This window comes from Anopheles coustani, chromosome 3 (assembly GCF_943734705.1).
Source record: "Anopheles coustani chromosome 3, idAnoCousDA_361_x.2, whole genome shotgun sequence".
Taxonomy (NCBI): Eukaryota; Metazoa; Arthropoda; class Insecta; order Diptera; family Culicidae; genus Anopheles; species Anopheles coustani.
The window spans coordinates 61636487-61656037 of record NC_071288.1 but is presented as its reverse complement, the minus strand read 5'-3'; the positions used below and the strand labels follow the sequence as shown (position 1 = coordinate 61656037).

The following is a 19551-nucleotide window of genomic DNA, read 5'->3' as shown; positions in this document are numbered from 1 at the left end:
TCGAAGATTCAACTAAATGGTTAAGATTTAATAATCTCCATCGTCGCACACATACGCTCCACGGCCAAAGGATATTAAGTTGTTTTGTTTTTAAGGGCGGGCAAAATGTTTTGTTTTGGAAAGGAAAAAATGTAAAATACCGACTACCGCCCAGAAAATTAGAATGCATAGAATTTCCAATTTTTCCTGACAAGCGGTCTTGGCCTGACAAAGCTCTTTCCAAAATCGCTCAGCGGTTGTAGCGCCACATAAGTAAGTAGAATTTCCAAACACAAACCTATTTGTCAAACACTCCTTTGATTGAAGAACTACATAAAATATTAAAATAACGTTGAAATTACTGCTTCATGGTACGGCTGTACATCCGATATTGTTTTAAATTCCTCTTTTGGGCTCGTTGAAATTAAACCGGAATACCCTTTATGGTATAAAAACAGTTGGCGCATGTTTAGAAATTCATGCTTTTTTGTAAGAAAGTGTCATGTCCAAGTAGTGGTATTACTGATCAAAATGGAAAAGGTTCGCGGCAGCCGAGCGGTAGCGCCATTTAGAAAATCGACCCATATGCGCCGGGGTTCACCACCTCGACGGCGTGGCTTCGAATCCCAACCGAGACCGGACCCTTCTCTGTACGAGAGGACTGACTATCCACGTACACAAACGGGAAAAATCCTGTAAACCCTTAATGGGCAGGCATGACCAAGACGATCGAAGAATAGGAAAGGCGGAGAGAGGGAGATTGATTGTAATTATAATTTAAAAAAAATGCCCAGAAATTCATACCGGTAGAAAGTACATTCGTCGATTTCAATTCATTATTTTAATTGCATCATGGCACTTACGACGGAACTAGATAGTAGCGGGCCTCGAACGCTCTCGCTCTCATTTAGTAGGTAATCGTTGGCTGGAACTTAAACTTCGTTGCGCTGGTCCTTATTGATCTAAGGTTCTGTGGTGAACGATTTCTTACCTTATATTTTGCGCTTCGTCATACCACCGTCTATTTTTTATTTCTAAACCTGAAATCCAGTCATTCAAAATGCATTTACATGAACATTTGAGATAATATTCATTCAAATAATTACAATATGAAACAACTAGGCTCACGCAGATGATAAATCCAAGCAAAACAAGCGCATTCAAAGCGCAACGAAAAAGCAACATTCTTCAAACGAGTTCGATTGCACAATTTGTAAACAAGTTTGCAATAAATAACAATTGTTTGGACAAGACTTAGCGTGAATTGTACGAAGCACCACAAAAGTTGTGGTTGATTAAATGTATCATCTCTGAAGTTTCGTAAATAGTGGGTGAAGGTTTGAAAACCGGTAAGCAGAGCTACCTCCTTTAACGTAGATTTTGGCAAACTTTAATTAAAATCCAATGATTAGCTACTATGTACAATCCGCGGTTGTGCATTAACACCGTCAGGCTTGGTTAACGTATCACTTGTCCACAAACTGCACGTAGAACACTTATTTCATTAAGAAGTAAAACATATTTTCTCAAATTTCCCACTAAATTACATTGCACAACACGTTTTTATACACTTAGCGGCATCAGCTAGATGTTTAATTACTGCTTAATCCGCAATAAAACTTATTTTTCGGCCCACATTACCGCCACGATTGTGTATTACTGGAATGTCAATACACAAACACTTATTCCAATGCAAGCACGGCAGCTTCCTTCTTCAGCGCGGCACGCTTCTTGCTCACAATCTGCGCTGCAATACGATCCAGATCGCGCTGTCCAGCGCTAGTCAGCCTGCGGCCACCGTCGGCATGCTTCTCAATCAGTTTGATGGCTTCCAGTGCTTGAACCGCCTTACGGGTCGTACTACCATCAGAGCAGCAGAAATGCGATGGACGAACACCGTGACGCTGGCGTCCACCGTAGATGCGGCAAATAGCGCCAACACCAGCCGGACTCTGGTGGTACAGACGACGCAGGATAGAGGCGCAACGAACGTAGAACCAATCCGGATCCGATGGTGCGAGTTCCTTGTACTTAGCGGTCTTGATCAGATCAATGTACTCCGGAACCTTCAGCTTTCCTGATCTACGAATGAAAAATAAGACAATAACCAACATGTAAGCATGCATATGTAAATCACTCACTCAATACACTCAATACTCACTTCTTCAGGAAAAGGGCAACGCCCTCGACCACCTTGTCTTGATCGACGTCCTTAACGGTGATTCCAGACATCTAAAATGAAACAAAAGAGCACAATATTAGTCGCCGAACAATACTGGTTGGTAACGCGAACAAACGATGAACCATCACAACACGACAACACCATCAGAGGGTACATAACCTTCCGCTAGAGGATTTCATTTGCTTTTATTAAGCTTGCCACACGTCCTGAATAGTGTTAATTTATTTAAAAGGTTATGTTACACAAAAACGTCGATACGTTACATTGTCTTCGCTCCAGTTATGGTTAATTTTGTTCGGTTTTTTGGCGATAACTCAGTCGAAATTACATTTGCCTACCTTTCGCTTGCAAGCACAACCGGAAAAAGAGATCGAAAGAAGCTGAGATGGTGATTCGTTTGACAGATGTCAACAGAAACGCGGCATTTGACGTTGATGACGTTTGTTCCACATCCGGCAAGTGTGCGTTGGGGTTTAGATTTGCTATAAACTATACCAAATTTAAATTTCATTGCAGATGATACGTTAATTTTACTTTATGTTAAGAACTAATATTTACAATTAAATTTGCTCCATTTAGTTTCATCTGTTATTCAGTTATGCACATGGTTTTATAAATCAGAACCCATAATATTAGGTCAGCATAAATACACAAAACTTGAAAATACCATTCGAAAGAAGAGCTTTCCGCCAAAACATTGCAATCATGATGATTTAGAGGACACCATTGGATAGCAAGACAATGTACAATGTGCTGAGTAAAAAAACATAAATCTATACAAAAACAGTTCGAAGACAAAAAATTATTCAATATTAAAGCGCATTTGCATTGTGTTTTTTAACCGAGTTAAAACATCCGCAATTTATTATTCAGATTTTATAAATTGCCTAATTATTCGTTTCTAAATATCGTTGCAAACTCTTGCCACCAGTTTTTAAACTCCTCAACCTTTTGGGCCGGATTCATCTCTTTTCTTGGCTTACGCCAATCCCTTGTATCAAGCCCAAGAATACCTGCAATGGTTTCCTATTCAAATAAATGAAATAAATCCAAATTATACCATTAGCTATGATCATTGTACAATAAAGCGGACGCGTGGACTTACCGTTGCAAAAGTAACCGGAAACGATTCTTGATCTTCGATGACATGCGCAAATCCATTTTCCATGTTAAAGTTCACCCAAAAGTATGGCAAGTTTTTCGGAACCGTTCGCTTCACGTTGAAACCATCTACGTTGTGAAGCTTTTTGTTCATGGCCCATTCGGTTTCCGACTCTAAGATAGCCTTTTTAAAGTAGAATGGTGCCATTTCGTAGTCTTTAGCCGGAACACACTGGATGTACATATGCGGGTTCCGATTCAGGTAGCGAACAGTTTCAAAGAAAACGACCTCCATTTGGTGCTTCCGGAACATCTGCACGAGTGCTTTGCACACGTCCACTATTTCTTGGTGCACATCTTCATCTACTTGCGTTAACGATGGGTAGTGGCCTACAGGCACGATTAAGCAATGTTTCGGTTGCAGCGCCCTCCACGTAGGTATGCTGAGGTACACATTCTTGCCCATCGTGATGAGCTGATCCTGTGAAAATCGGCTAGAGTTAATGCATCGTTCGCAGTCCGCTTGCGTTTTGCTCATCCGATTCATTTCACGAACAGTTCTTTCTTCGGTAGCGCTAGCTTCGCCAACCGCGGAAGAAGCCCGTTCATGGTCAAATATATTTTCAAGCCGTTTTCCTTCACCCATTTTGGCCGACACTTTGAAAAATTGTGCGTCCATGGAGTCATTCTCATGCCGTTCTGAGCGAAACTTATCCTGTAGAGCTGGCCCGAGAGGTAAATTTTGCTGGTACTGTTTCTGTTTCTTGCCGTGAATTCGTTGGGATCCGTCGTACGATTTGCTGACAGTGTAGGTCACGGATTCTTCCGTGCTCAACCTTCGCTTGGAACCCGCATCTCGTACTTGTTCGGATTTTGTCTTCGATTGCATTTCATTTCGAAGTGCTTTGGCGGTTTCTAATTTTTCCTTTAATTCTGTTGCTTGCGCTGTGTTGCCAAGAAGCTCAGCTTTGATAATTTTGGCTCCCAGCTCGTTCAATTGTTCGTCAGTTAAAAGATTTGGCTCCGTTTTTGCTTCGTTGCTGGCGAGTTTACTTGGGCCGACAAAGTTTGACGTTTTCTCTAAATCAGACTTTTCATTCCGTCGTGTATTTGATTCATCTTTAACACTTTTCTTCCAACCACCACTATTGGCCGGTCTACTTTGCGATCGATTCGTGTTTGCTTGTCTGCTTCCGTAGTCCTCTCTAGCGGCGTTATCATCATCGTCAATAACCGGCTTGAGAAAACTGGGTAACCCGGAACCACCGTTCTTCCAATGAGGATTCAATTCTCGTACGCTAGTTTTAGGATCATATGGATCGTTTGTGGCGGTTTTCTTCTCTTCCCCTTTCGGTTCCTTACTGTATGTCGGTATTAACATAGAGTTCATCCAATCATCTCGTTCAAGTTTAGCTGGCGACTGCCGCAAATCAGGTTTTGCGTTTGTTTTCACGGGGGCCGCTTCAAGCCATTCGTCAGCCTCACTTCCGGAGCTCACAGAAGATGAGCGATCACGTTTACGATGCTTATGCTTTTTATCCTTCTTCGATTTCTTTTCCTTTTTGTATTTTTTAGATTTCTTCTCTCTTTTTTTGTGCTTTTTGTGTTTGCGTTCCTCTTCACTTTCTGAACTGGAAGATCCCATCCTGATGTTCCGATGGCTGTATCACTTGAAAGGTAAATGAAAAAGATAATCGTTATATTCTTTTCACTGTGCTTGTAAGTTTACAGTTTATTAGTAAACTTCACTGTTCCGATAACCATTATCTTACATGAACGTGTGTTGTTTGTAGTTTTATCCAAGAGTTACTTTTACAGTTTGACTTTGGTAGTTGGAGAATGGGATGTTTATGAAATGTGTTCCGTAAACACAAACAAAATGGAGATGACGTTCTGATCTGCACCTAGGAATGTATCATTCATGCTCCTGGATTTGAGTCAGTTCCGAAAACGAGGAGTTTCACGATCTCAACATGCAATTTTTTATTGTATGCAACCGGATATCCAAACAAACATTTCGATTTAACCGCAAACCAAAATTTAATGCTGAATGTAATGTCGCAAAAACACAGAATTCTTAACACAAGTTCTTGTTCGGACAAACGGTTTACCGATTGAATAAAACGGTTTAGCGGCCATTCCACAAATTCCTGTGTTAAGTCCGATACCGTCCACTTGAGGGCGCTTCTGATGCGTAACGGAGTCGATGCGACGTAAGGAAATTAGAGGTGGGTTTGTGTAAACGTTTAGGATCGGAACGTCTCTAAAAAATCATTGAATCCAACGAACTCTAACATGAATTCGGCTTTTCGGTATTGTTAATGCAGTTTTTTGGACAAATAGTGAGTATTTGCATCTAAAAACGCTAACAAATTATTTTCCTATGTCGTTCAATTTTATTAAAGCGAAAAAAGCTTACGGCTTTTTTTGAAAATTGTCGGGTTCGATTGGTTGAACCATCTGTGGCTTTGATGTACCGGATCAGTTGTATAGTTCTCATTCAGTGTGGACTACTCTACTGTTAGCAGAAACTCGCTGCAGCGCGATCGAGAAGGAGGTTTGTGTTTATTCAGTTCATAATTTAACGATTCAAACGCTTCGTCATTTATAAATTGTACGATTATTTGCAATTCATTTGCCAGTACAGCGATGTTGCGTTCCGAGTGAAGCATCGCTGATCGGGGACAAAAAGAAGCGTAAATAAAGGTATGCTTCCATCGTATTTTTGCTGGGGTGCGTCTTTTTGTGTGTGTGCAAACGCGAACGTGGTGTGTGAAGATCGTGTCGTGTGGATCTCAAAGATCGCGTTTTTCCGTTTTTATTTTCGATCCGCCGTTGACGAGGTTTTGTTGAACCGTCCCGTTTGGTGTTCCAAGAGGCAGCTTGCCGTCGTGTCGCCGTTTGTTGTGAATTTGGTTAATTGAAGTGCGAACTGGGAGTTAAATGGCGATCGGACGGGAGTGCTTCTGATGGCCGCGAATTTTGTGTAAAAGGTGTCGTGTACAAAGTGTCATCTGTTGTGTCCATTTCCTTTTCGTCGCAGATCCAAGTGTATCTACGTATCTGCGTCTCAGTGAATCACTACGAGTGCTGGTGTTGTGCGCTATAGAAAAAAAGTAGGAAGAAATCTAGCAAAATGTTTTCCAAGAAGAAAAAAAAGCCGCAAATTTCATTTCCGAGTAATTTCGAGCACCGTGTCCACACGGGCTTTGACAAGCAGGAAGGTCGGTACGTGGGACTCCCGTTGCAATGGGCGTCCATTGTGGGCAATAATCAGATACTAAAGTCATCCAACCGTCCCCTGCCGCTGGTGGACCCGTCGGAAATCACTCCTACCGAGATTCTGGATCTGAAGACCATCGTGCGGCCGCATGGACAGGGCGGCCCAGCTGGCGTCGTTCCCGGCCCTCCCGGAAACGGTGCACCAGGCGAGCCCGGTAAGCTCATCCTGCCGAAAACATCGAACGTTGCCCGGTCGAACTCCCTGCGAAGCTCCAGCCCGCCGCGGGTACGCCGAGGTGATTTGCGTGCCAACACCAACGTGCCACCGTCCGTGCCGGAGGAGCCCGCACAGCAGCCCCAACTCGGTGGTGGGCAGTCACCCTACCCTGGAATGAACAACAACAATGTAACTCCCATGCCCGCCGCCAAAGGAAACACCATTTCAGCGCCCGGAGGAGCAGCGTACCCTGGCAGTGCTGCTGGATTGTTGGAGACCAATTTCAGCAACAACAATTTCGATCCTCACAATCAACAGTTGCATCAGCAGCAGCAGCAGCAGCATTTATTAACCTTAGCGTCTGGAATGACGACGCAGCAACAGCAGCAACAGCACCACCATCACCACCACCAAGTGCCAGCACCCCATATGCACCTGCATCAGCACCAACACCACCTACATTCGCATCAGCCACAGCAGGCCCCGCCAGGCGCTACAGGAACTGCATCCACAACACCAGTGGGTCACCTCATCGCTCCGCACATGAACGGTGGAAATCTGATAGCGAACAGCAACACGAACAGCATGTCCACGATGGCTACCACTAATGGAACGGGTTCGAGCGGAAACATCGCAAACCCGGTTAACGTGCTGACGGACACATCTTCAATGTATCATAATAGGTGAGTTTTTCCTCCACCCGTGAGTTGTGGCGGAATGGGTTTCATTCGCAAAAAGATAAAAACTAACAGTAGACAGATTTTTCCATGAATGAAAACAAAATGCGGCCTTATTGTTGAGAGCAAAAGTACCAACAGGAGGAGCAGGAGCATACGTTTTGAGTATAATTTAATCATATGGGCCTGACATTTTTCAGGGTGAAGCTACCACAACAATTTTGATTTCGGTATTGAGGAAAACCGTTACCTTTTCATATGTAACAATGTATGATTTTTGCACTCTGTTGTGCCAGAGAAGCAATTCCAGCAATTAAAGTGTTTCATTAGCACCTTGCGCTGCTGAGACAGACAAAAATACGCTGAAAAGTTCTTTTATTTCACCCATCTTTGACTATTTTAAACTGGTTGTTTTAACAACTTGACATACAATTTTTCATACAAATTTTTTTTTCTAAATTCTATTTTGTACATGCGAAATCCATGACTTCTTCCCGGTTTGATGATTTTGGCTAGAAATCTTATCTTGTGACTTTTATATTTCTAAGACAGTAAGAACATATTTACTGAACTTCTTTTTTCCTATGTTAAAAAGTTTATAATAACTCCAAGTTCTTCTTCTTCTTCTTTTTCTTGGCGTAACGACCTCTTGGTCATGCCTACCCGTTAAGGGCTTACAAGACTTGTTTCCCTGTTGTACGTGGATAGTCAAGTCCCCTCGTACAGGGGAGGGTCCTGTCTCGGTTGGGATTCGAACCCACGCCGTCGAGGTGGTGAGCCCCGGCGCTCATGGGCCGATTTTCTAACCGGCGCTACCGCTCCGCTGTCGCGGACCCCCCGGAATAACTCCAAGTACGAAGGATGAAAATACAATCGTTCTTGCATAGTTCTCAATTATAGAGTAGAGCAGTAATATTGGATAAAATGGAAAGATTCATCGTAATCTTACTTTACAACAAGTGTACAAGTTGTTTGTTTGTTGTCGGCAAAGTGAGCATAAACATGTATACAACGTCGTCTCCACGCACATTCGAATGCATTTAGGACAAAGACGGTTATCTCATGGGTTCGCATTAGACGCGTTAAATGTTTACAAGAATTCACCGTTTGTTGCACTCAACGGGCAATGTAGTGTTGCTTTCACTTGCCCCTTTTATTTCCTCTCTTTTCGCCGCATCGTCACCATGCTGCTGCAGCTCCCGTTGATTGTGATCTTTCTTTTATACAATTTCTTTTTTCATTTTATCTCGGGCACAACTCGGGTCTTCTTTTCCCGTTGGTTCTGCGTTCGCGGGGTTCGCTTTCTTACCGTTGGGACAGTCTTGTGTCTTCCGCGCCAATCCGGTGTGTGCTAGTGTATGTGTGAGTCAGTCAGTCACACTTGTTCCAGATCTTTAGTCGCGGAAGTAGAACGAGGAGACCCCTAATTGTCGCTCAGCTGCACATCCCAGCTTAACGCCGGGCTGCTGGGAAATGGTCGTAAAGGCTGTCATCGAAGCGCAAGTAGGGAAGCAAATGACATCATTTAATGGGCTAGCTTTCAAGAGCGTAACTATGCCTTCGGTAACTGTAACTCATTTCAATTTTAGGTAGTTTATTGTATATATTTAGCAAATGGGAAGCAAGATCCACTCGAAACAAATTGTCTGTCATGTTGGTGTGTTGTTTGTTGGGAACACACTTGTCGTAGTGGAGACACATCGATTGAATAGAGATCATATTGAACATTTAAATACTCTTTCGAGCGTGGTATTATCTTTGCAAAGAAAAGGGTGTCTTTCAAATCAAATCATTAAAATGTAGTTGTTGTTAGGAACTGTTGGAATAAGTCGATTTACTATGTTCTATCGGATTCCGGATGGTTTGTTCTGTATTTTACATTTTTACGCAGTCTGTAAACGCTTGTTAGGTGCAATGAATTGTTCTTCTTCGTGGCGTAACGACTTCTTGGTCATGCCTGCCCGTTAAGGGCTTACGAGACTTGTTTCCCTGTTGTACGTGGATAGTCAGTCCTCTCGTACAGGGGAGGGTCCGGTCTCGGTTGGGATTCGAACCCACGCCGTGCAATGAATTATTGTGATTTAATTTTCAGTCCAATAATTCTTGGTCCACTTGAATATGGTTGTTGTTGCATCTTAATTGCAATTTCCGTTGCAAAATCTTAAATGATTTAATTCTGAAACGAGTAATAAAGTGTTAAACAAAATGTCAAATGCTAATCTGCATAGCTTCACTCAAATTTGGTATGAATCATTCTTATAGTTAATAATTTAAAGCGTAACGTAAGAAATAATGCTTTGTTTGGTATATTACAATAGTTTCCAGTAGTTATAAAAATGGAGTGATTATATCTTACTGCTGGTTTAATTCTTGTTTAATTATTAAATTACTAAATTTCATTATTTAAACAATTTTTATTACATTTTTCTAATGAACGCGTTTAACTCATAGAAAAAAGTATACGCTTGATGGGAGAGAAATGTTTTCTGGTGATGTGAGTATCTGTAGAAAGCAACTAAGCTGTGGAAGACACAACTAAATAGCGTCATAAGAATAACGGTCGCTGTGAAACAGTGAAATTCATTATAGGCGTCTTTAAACAAACGGCGCCAATCATGCGACACAGAAATCTCTTCGATTTACCAATATTATCACTGCATTGATCGCATACTTTTGGAGAAACGGCATTGTCACCCATTCTTCTTGGGAATGCTTGGGTAATTAAATTAGTTGCATTACTCGCAACGCGAGGTGTGTCCCATCTATTTATGCCGTGAGGCATACACACATGCACGACGTCTCCCGATGGGTTTGGTTTGGTGCACGTGGACTGCGCGATTGTTTGCCATCCGGTATGGAATGCCGGGGGCATGCATTCATCCAAAATGTCCAAAACACCGAGTATCTTCGATGCTCGACAACTTTCGGTTCGCTGTTCGAAAGTGGCGAGAATTGTTTTCACATGTGCATTCGCATTCGTCAGCCTTTACGCCACCGATTGATGTTTGTTTGGAATGCTAATGGCCGCGAGGGATGAGTGAGGGATCTTTTAGTGTGTCGTAACAGCGGCTTGCAGTTGGACGGGAACACGAATACTCTAAACAATTTGTTTTCTCTGCCTCGCAAGATTGTATAATCATGTAGTTCATCCCTTTGTTGAATATTACAGTCGTTACCACATCATTCCGGCGTGCGTGCCATGATCTTCGACTATTGTGCTGGCGAATCTGCACTAAGCAAACAGACGTTTTCTACAGAAACAAATCAAAAAAATACATAAATAAACACATAAATAAATAAATCAATCAACCAATAATAAACAAATAAATATTCGAATTTATAAACTGGTCTTACTGAAACAGAACAGGACACATTTCAAAGTATGTTTTCCTCCATCATAATTCTAATTCAATCTGGTTACGCTCTGAACTTGGTCACCTTTGTGCTATTTTCTTGATAGGAAAGCATTAGACATATTGTACGATCAACTGTATGCTGATCACGTACCGTAGCTACCAAACCACAAATCACAAGAACAAGTGAGAACAAGTATTTTACCACTTTTTTAGGCGTTTATGTACATGGTTTTGCAAACCAGACACGTTTTGGAAGAAGAAATACCTTATGCTCCGTACTAACGCATCGGTTATAGGTGCAGCTGTGTTTGAAGAGGCCAATTTTTTTAAAACAATTTTCTGTACTAAGAGTTTTCTTGGTAAAATGTGAAATAGTATTCAGTTACATCATCTGGATACTGGATACGTCAAGTCATGTCGCATAAAACGTTATAAATCTACCTTAAATTCGAATTTTGAAGGTCCGAAATTTGTAAGAATCCAATATTTTTGGCTTCTTTAAAATAACTGCTTTAAAAGTATCTTGTATGTTTTGTTACATGTTTTTTTTAGAAATTTCGTTATTTGTTTTAGAAAATTGAATGTGAGTTTATTTGACTTGAATTACCTGAGTACAATTAAAATTATCTTAGCTAGTAGTTTTTTACTCAAAACTAATGAAATTCTTGCACATAAATTCTAAAAATGTGCGTTTACAATATTTCCCTGGCCCGGTGTTTTAAGATATCATTTTTCAGATTTTTATAGAAAATTTAAAAGAAATTGATCTTGCTGTACTGGCTCCATTATGCAGCTGCGTTGAACGTTGTATACTAACGATATAATAAAAACTTCAATATAATACAGAACCCATTCATGACGAGCAAATGCACATGACTTTATTGATCTTATTTACCCCCTGTGGTTTTTGCTGTTATTTGTAACTACTTACCAAGGTAACACAAACCAAATGATGTTTACTTAATGCGTTGTCCATACTTACCCGACTTCAATCGAGACCCCGGCGTGCATGCATCCGTGAAGCTCTACGCCTCATCCGGCCCCGCCATCTCGTGTCCCTTTTGCGGAGCAATGAACTGGAACTGAACTGGTTACCGGGGTTGTTTTTCGAATCAGTTGTTTTTTCTTTCACTTCCGATTCCTGCCACGGCAAACATCGATGTCGATTGCCAGGGTTCTCCCCGCGTATGTCTTCGCGTTCGTAGCTCAAAACGAGACGGTCCCAGCCCGGTAGAAAATGTTTAGGTTGTGTTTGGTTTTGTTTATGTGGAGGCGTGCGAAATTAACGCACAACTCCAATGTAAAACACAACCACCATACTACGGCCAGAACTCTCTGCCCCTAAACCAACTAACCAACCTGCGGTCGGGGCATGATGGTCCGTTCCCACACGAAAAAGAATGCACGGTGGGCCTGGCGACGATTGGCGTGTTGTGGAAGGCAGGGCAGGAGAATGTTCAGTCACTTGGCATGACCGACGCTGGTTAACCCTAGATTTGGGGGGACCGATGGTTTACCAATGGGTTTGTTTTTCTTTTGTCTGGCAAGAAAGAGCGGTTCGTTCGCATTTATAGTTTCAAAGCTTAAAGTCGAATAATTTTATTTCTTGACTACAAGTGTTTTAAACACCAACAATTTAATAGTGGAATTTGATGCTTTTATTCTTTGGCGAGTGTTTGCTATACAAATTTATGTATTTTTCCTTCTGTGTTTTTCGTTTCCTTGTCTATCCAAATTTGCAAAAAATCATTATACAAAAACCTTATTGCACTGGTCTTTATCGTGAAGGGTCACTTTGATCCCACTACTTCGTGATTTGCCTTGATTACGATTCAAATATCTTATGATAACTCCGCCATTCTCAAACCCGTGTTGAGGTAAGAGGTGGGACTCATCATCATCATATTCAAGTGCTAAAAAGACACTAATATTATAATTGTAATTGAATTGTAATTGCAATTTCCTAGCTAAACACTAGAGAAAGTTTAAAAATGTTATTTCAACATAATATATGCATCTTTATCTGTCAACCAATTAATCATATTTCTTTTTTCTCCTCCCTTAGATCGCAGAAATCATCCCCAACCGGTTCGGATGGAATGCACCGGTACCATCCAAATAACGCATATGCCGGGCAAATGCCAGGTGCGGTCAACAATAACTTCCATGGCCCGGGAGGTCATCCCCCCACCCTTCCTCCTCCGTTGCACAGCAAACCGACAGCACAGACATCGATGCCGGGAGGTGGAATGGAAGTGCCGCAGTCGAACAACAACCTTGGCCATCTGGGAGACAGTGCCAATGGAAACCACTTGCCACCAGGCGCCGGCCATCATCACCACCATCACCACCATCATCCGCACGGCATGGCGTTGAATGCTTCGGCGGCCACCCAGCAACCCACTGGTGGACAGATGTCCCCTTCTGGAATTCACAGTGCCGCGGGCCATTCGCACGGGCACCATCACCAGCAACAGCAGACACAGCAACATCAACAACAACAGCAGCAAACGTTGGCTACCATGCAAATGGCCAATAATCAGATGCCAAATCACCACCATCTTCACAACCACGGTGCGAATGCTCACCACCAGAAAATGCCATCTCCGTCGTCTATGTCTTCCGGGACTCCGGCTGCCGCGGGAGCTGGCCCTGGCGCGGGGGTTGCAGAGCAGAACCACCTTTTCACCAGCAACAACGCCATCATGAACGCGAAGAGCAACTCGAGAGCGTCGAGCTCGAGCGGTGGGAATGTCTCGGTAGCCCAGAGTACGGCATCCACGTCCCAAAGTGGCCAAAGTCAGCCGCCGGTTAAGACCGAGCAAAGACTCACTCACGAGCAGGTACGATGGGTGCAAGGAGTGAAACATTTAGAAAAGAACTATATTCCTTTAAGCGCGTTCCATAATTCTATTGCGCATAATTCTAGTACATATTTTACAAGTTTACATGTACATTTCGAAGTCGTTACATGTTTTTATATTTTTTTCTAAGCAAAACTAATTCCGTACAGATCTATCTACACCTGTCTGCAAACGAGCGTCTTCTAAATACTGATTGGAAAAATGTGAAAATATGATTATATGAAAGTCAGCATTCACGATATATCGAATACGTTGAGTAAAATTTATATTAATTGGATGGTTGTTTCCTCTACAGTTGTTCCTCTGCGTTGGAAATATGGTTACCAGAAAATCAAACGAAGAAAATTTAATTGTAAAATGACATCAGTATTGTACTTTTTCGCACATTTTGACGGCCAATCAGGTGGCCTTACGGCAGTTTTCCGAAACTTTAGCCAAAACCGATAAAACCATTAAGACCTTCACGACACCATGTTGCTCCGCTCGGGTTTCAAAATGGTTGAATTAGGGTAATTAGCCGTAATAGAGAGACATTGGGAGGGGGTTAGCAGTGTTGGGCATATTGATGATATTTGACCGGCACAATTCCTCCGATGATCTTTGGGCATGATATACTGTGGCCAGGTATGTTCAAAACACTACATCGTACCTTTTTTGATAAAGTTGATCATTTTCGTAAGGCACTGCATGTTATCTACCTCTTAACACGCACCAAACCTTGAAAGAACGAACAGCTCTGTTTTTAGAGTTTGATGTTCCCTACTCGATGATTGTCAGGCTTTCTATGGGAATTTAGGATGTCAAAACATTTGATAAATATTATAACATGCTGCAAAACGAGACAAAATGCTAGATTCTTTACTAGTCGTAGTCATACAACTTCAAATAAGTTATAACATCATGGCCACGACATCGTGGTCTTCCATAAACATGCTTCATCAGTAAGCATGAGCTTTGTAACTTTTATTTTGTTGAGTGGCCGACCACAGAGGCTATGAGCTTCCAATATTATTTCAGTTTTCTTAAACTATTTAAGCAGTTGAAGCACCCTTATGGTCCAAACGAAACGATAAACCAATTTTTCCTTTGGCTGTCCCTTCGGTGTCTTTTTCACTTTAGGGTCCCGCAACAAGGTCTGTAGCCAAAACCAAGCTTTCAAATGAATTTTTAAATCTTTCTCCATAAGTGACAGAATGCTAAAAAATCTACATTAGCCAAGGTGAGTGGACAAGAAGTGTCTCACAAAGTGTCAAACATGTTCACTTCACGATAAAGCTTGAAGAAAGAACTAATAATCCAACGTAGTTGGTTTGCTGTTGTGTGTTTTTGCTGTGTTTTACTGTAGTACAAATGATAACGTTGTCAAACTTCTTCTGAACATAAAAGCAAGGCTGCTGTTGATGATGCTTTCATAAGAAAATTTAAAGCGCTTTTCGTTTTTTTTTGAAAAATCGTTGAGACTTTTTCATTTTCTAAGGCAACAGTTATTAAACATTACATTGGATTGTTCTTAACTCTATAGTTGTACCTCTGTGTTGGAGATAATCACATTTGTATATGTGATTTATGGTTATGTGGGACATACGATATTTGCCAGTTACAATTTTTTAATCGTTTGTTCGTTTGAATGATTTAGAAGAAAAGTGTCGAATATATTCCACAATGATTTCTAAAATGAAATGACCCTACTCTATACGGTAGTGAACGAAATGATCGTTACGAAACATGATCGAAGATTTCATACGTCTCGCGAAGAGATAAGAAGAATCCTCTTAGATTTTTTTAAAATTTAGAGTATAAAGAAGATATTTCTTTCGTTTTTGTTCTGCTTTAAACTTTATGAAAACGAATTTTCTTACGAGAGAAAGTGAAAATAAACGACAAAAAATATAGAAAAAAGTTATTACATTTTTCCCTTTGCTCCATCTTACTTTCAGTTCCGTGCTGCTCTACAGATGGTAGTATCAGCTGGTGATCCTCGAGAGAACCTTGAGAATTACACCAAAATCGGTGAGGGTTCGACTGGCACCGTTTGCATTGCGACAGATAAATCAACAGGTAAAACACGTGTCAACTCATCGTAGTACGACACATAATAAAAAAGCTCTTCCATCTTTCGAATGTATCTACGCTTTAGGACGGCAAGTAGCGGTAAAACAGATGGACCTTCGGAAGCAACAACGACGCGAGTTGCTTTTCAACGAGGTCGTCATCATGCGCGACTACCACCATCCGAATATCGTGGAAACGTACAGCAGCTTCCTGGTCAACGATGAGCTATGGGTCGTGATGGAGTTCCTGGAGGGCGGTGCGCTGACTGACATCGTTACCCATTCGCGTATGGATGAGGAACAGATAGCGACCGTCTGCAAGCAGTGCCTTAAGGCGTTGTCCTATCTCCATTCGCAGGTAATTGGAGGGGTTGGAGTTGTGGTTAAATAGAAAGAAGTGAGAACCGATATAAATATTTCTTTGCAATTTCCCATAGGGTGTCATCCATCGGGATATTAAATCAGACTCGATTCTGCTCGCCTCCGATGGGCGGGTTAAGCTGTCTGATTTCGGTTTCTGCGCTCAAGTGTCCCAAGAGCTGCCGAAGCGCAAGTCCCTTGTTGGCACCCCGTACTGGATGTCGCCGGAAGTCATCTCGCGACTACCGTACGGGCCCGAGGTGGACATCTGGTCGCTTGGCATCATGGTTATTGAGATGATCGACGGTGAGCCACCGTTCTTCAACGAACCGCCCCTGCAAGCGATGAGACGCATTCGCGACATGCCGCCGCCAAAGCTGAAAAACTCGCATAAGGTGTCGAGCAGGCTGCAAAACTTCCTCGACCGGATGCTAGTGCGCGATCCTGTGCAGCGTGCCACGGCCGCGGAACTGTTGGCTCACCCGTTCCTGAGACAGGCTGGACCACCTTCGTTGCTGGTCCCGCTGATGCGTGGTGCACGCCACAGCAATTGCTGAGAACGCACGATACTCCGAACGACAAACCAACAAAACTAATGACATAACATTAAGCCATCGTCAAAAACACTGAGCGCAAAGGACGCACTTGAAAAAAAAACGGTTTGTATAGTTTTACATCTGATTGTTTTCTCGCTTGCAAACAAGAGCAGGGTAAACATTTTGTTGCATTTATCCGTTTAGAAAATAGTTTCATTTCCAGCTTTTTATCTCGTTTTTGGATGGTTTTGCACTTACATGTTAAGAATGTTAATATTAAAATCGCGCTGGTGAACAATGACAATGTTGACTGAACTATTGTCATCCCATATTGAGATATACTTTATAGCGATTGTGCAAGAACCGATCGATTCCAACGAATTAGATTCAGGTTGCAAGGTTGTACAGGAAAATTGACAAACACTGCGCGACACCTGTGTTGAGGGACACTCCTTTCAGCCTTATACCATGCTGCCTATATGATCGATAATACATTCCACCAGTATTCAGCTTACTATACTATACTATTGACCAGATAATTTCCTCAGAGTGATCGGCGCTAGGACTGTTAAAACATGATTATTTTCTGGCCGCTCGATAGCTATTGTTATTGTGTGTGTGTGTATGTGTAAGTGCGTGTGTAGACTGTATAATTAAGTTTTTCTTTCTTATGTTTCTTTTTTATGCCTTTCACGATCTGTTTGTGCTCTTTCAAGCGAGAACATTATTTTAAAATAACTGTTATATCATACGTCTTAACTATTTTAAAAACATAGTGTGTAAGCGAGAAAAACACTTCAAGGATTCCGTCAAAAGACTTTCCAGAACATCGAGTATTTTAAACATTGTATTTACCTCAGGCTGAACAGGCTGATACGTCGGTTTATGCTTATTACTTATCATGAATTAAATACATAATCGTACACCGTGATTGAGCAGCTCAATGTCATTGGTGTTCGAAAATCTAGGCGTGTTAAGTAAAATTATGTAGGGTTCCGTTCCACAATCTCAACAAAACTCCAACATTCAGGGTTCGCCAGTTTCAACCGGAAGCGAATGAGAACGTTTTTAAATTGCCTCCCTTTTCGAAAAGACCAAGAGTCAGTGGTGCCTAGAATCTCCTTCCGGCGGTTACATTTCCCTCCCTCCGATGATAATAATAATGATGAGTCTCGAGAGGAACGAAGTTCCGTCCAGACTTGTGCCGGCAACGGACCAGTTTAAACGATCGATCGATTCTACTAGACTTGTTCATATGTGACAATACAAAGTATTAATAGGAAATCGGTCACGGAAAAGCAAATTTTCACAAGAAACGAAAGCACGTGGTCATGGCCGATTAAGAGCAGAAGTTAGTGAGCACGTTATTTTTTTATGTGTACGAAATGAAGTTTAAAATAAAGAGGACAAATTGAACGCATACAGTTCGACCGTTTGTATTTTTCTCGTTTTTATTTCACTTTTAGATTTTTCCTTTTCTATATACGTTTTTAATTAGGCTTTATTTACAGTGCACTGTTAAGATATTCATTAAGCAGATAAGAAAAAATCTTTTAAAGGACATTTATGAAATTTCTATGCATGATTCAACACCACACACCAGACTTTTATTTAATCCTCTCTTGTTATTTTACTTTCTTCGTAACACCCTTCCCGGCGAATCCGTGTGCCATGGTAATGTTAATTGATGCTTATTATTGAGTCACTGGTTTTGTTTGTTATTTGTGTCAAACACATCTAGTGTTTCATTAAAATATGCCGTTCAAGCCTAAAAAGCACTTATCGTTTTGGTTTGTTGTTCGCTTAGCATTGCGATACACGCAGTGGTTAATCTGTGTTTCTCATTCTTGAAAAAACGTTCGTTCTATCTAATCGATTAAAGTCTATAAAGAAGTATCAAAACGTGGGTAAAACATAATTCAAAGAACAGAAAACAAACCCGCGGGCGGCCAGTGCTTTGAAGCACATGGTCGATGCCGGTATCGCATGGACTTTCCATAAATAACGGCGCCCGTGTGGCGATGCGAAGTCGAATGAATTCGTTTTTCTACGGTTGCTTCATTCGTTGAGTAGAAAAGTTCGTCGCCATAACAACAAGAAGAGAATTGCGCGCTCTCCTTTCCTTCAGTATGTTCACATGCTCAATGTTAATAAAATAGTCATAAAAATGCATATTACTCGCGGGAGTATTTGATATCTACGTTTAATTAGTTTTGTTTTTCGCTAGTTTACTGTATCGATTTGTCCGTTTGGATTATTTTTTAACCTCCATCTGGATTGTTCCTTTGGTTGTTTTGGCTGGCTTTTTATCTCTATCTGTTAGTCTTTATGTTTGTATAACAATGATTATTGTAACGTCTGGAAAGCTTAAGGTTCGCAACTGTAAGAAAAGGGGCATATAATCGCTAAACGAATTTCATTTTAATTTGCAATACGTACGTGCATGTCACTGCTCTCCAATTGGCATGCATCATTCTGTATCTGGTTGGAAAAATATGTCTTATTTTACTCTTTCTTTCCACTACGTTAGCTTTGAGTCGAATAGAATAGATGCTTAGTTTGACGGACTAGTGAAATAAAAGGGTTTCGGCGTAGCTGGATGCAAACGTGTCTACAAGCTCATCCTATTGTAACACAAATCCCGAAAAATGTTTCATTGAAATAGATTGTTGTAAATTTTGTACATCCTTATCTAACCATACTTGAATGAATTTTAAATTATTTTTACGTTTCAGATCGTCCGAAAGCTTCACAAACAGTAGAAAAATTTGTGAAAAATTGTGTGAATGTTAACATGTTCAATTATTTGCATCAATAACTAAGACTTTCATGTTTTAACTAAACATGGATGGTTGATTTTCCATGTATATACAGATAATTTTTTAAATGTCAGATGATTCAGTAACTTTAGGTGCGCTTCATGCCGCAAACTATTCATCAGAAGTTCTATCGCTCAAAAATAAGAAAATGTAAAATATACTCTACTTTCCTTGCAAGGAACTTGTT

The 19551-nt window shown here is 41.2% G+C and overlaps 3 protein-coding genes across 4 annotated transcripts; 1 reads left to right on the top strand and 2 right to left on the bottom strand.

Moving 5' to 3' along the window:
* Positions 1-1078: 1078 nt before the first annotated feature.
* On the bottom strand, positions 1079-2558 carry LOC131271344 (small ribosomal subunit protein eS19A). 2 transcript variants are annotated; one of them, XM_058272744.1, is made up of 3 exons: positions 2500-2558; positions 2141-2211; positions 1079-2061 (listed from the first exon to the last, which is right to left on the bottom strand). In XM_058272744.1, exons 2-3 carry the CDS (start codon positions 2209-2211, stop codon positions 1662-1664), a joined length of 471 nt encoding a protein of 156 aa, XP_058128727.1. In that variant the 5' UTR covers positions 2500-2558; the 3' UTR covers positions 1079-1661. The 2 variants fall into 2 exon arrangements, with proteins under 2 accessions (XP_058128727.1, XP_058128728.1); XM_058272745.1 differs by having other exon boundaries at positions 2425-2500.
* Positions 2559-2995: 437 nt separating this feature from the next.
* LOC131271395 (CWF19-like protein 2 homolog) lies at positions 2996-5126 on the bottom strand. Its single transcript, XM_058272811.1, has 3 exons — positions 5035-5126; positions 3267-4931; positions 2996-3187 (listed from the first exon to the last, which is right to left on the bottom strand). Exons 2-3 carry the CDS (start codon positions 4905-4907, stop codon positions 3053-3055), a joined length of 1776 nt encoding a protein of 591 aa, XP_058128794.1. The 5' UTR covers positions 4908-4931; positions 5035-5126; the 3' UTR covers positions 2996-3052.
* A 699-nt stretch (positions 5127-5825) lies between these two features.
* Positions 5826-17984, top strand: LOC131271966 (serine/threonine-protein kinase PAK mbt). The gene is made up of 6 exons (XM_058273563.1): positions 5826-5968; positions 6306-7384; positions 12800-13577; positions 15536-15656; positions 15736-16007; positions 16087-17984. The coding sequence occupies exons 2-6, from the start codon at positions 6399-6401 to the stop codon at positions 16564-16566; spliced, it is 2637 nt and encodes an 878-aa protein (XP_058129546.1). The 5' UTR covers positions 5826-5968; positions 6306-6398; the 3' UTR covers positions 16567-17984.
* The last annotated feature ends 1567 nt before the right edge of the window (positions 17985-19551 follow it).

What these genes read in the sequence shown, in the direction of transcription:
- LOC131271344 (XM_058272744.1), bottom strand. Translation starts at nt 2,211, where the DNA reads ATGTCTGGAATCACCGTTAAGGACGTCGATCAAGACAAGGTGGTCGAG. An exon ending in GTTGCCCTTTTCCTGAAGAA is followed by an intron (nt 2,062 to 2,140) that starts GTGAGTATTGAG and finishes TTTCATTCGTAG; the next exon opens with ATCAGGAAAGCTGAAGGTTC.
- LOC131271395 (XM_058272811.1), bottom strand. Translation starts at nt 4,907, where the DNA reads ATGGGATCTTCCAGTTCAGAAAGTGAAGAGGAACGCAAACACAAAAAG. An exon ending in TTCCGGTTACTTTTGCAACG is followed by an intron (nt 3,188 to 3,266) that starts GTAAGTCCACGC and finishes TTATTTGAATAG; the next exon opens with GAAACCATTGCAGGTATTCT.
- LOC131271966 (XM_058273563.1), top strand. Translation starts at nt 6,399, where the DNA reads ATGTTTTCCAAGAAGAAAAAAAAGCCGCAAATTTCATTTCCGAGTAAT. An exon ending in AAAGACTCACTCACGAGCAG is followed by an intron (nt 13,578 to 15,535) that starts GTACGATGGGTG and finishes TCTTACTTTCAG; the next exon opens with TTCCGTGCTGCTCTACAGAT. An exon ending in TGCGACAGATAAATCAACAG is followed by an intron (nt 15,657 to 15,735) that starts GTAAAACACGTG and finishes TCTACGCTTTAG; the next exon opens with GACGGCAAGTAGCGGTAAAA.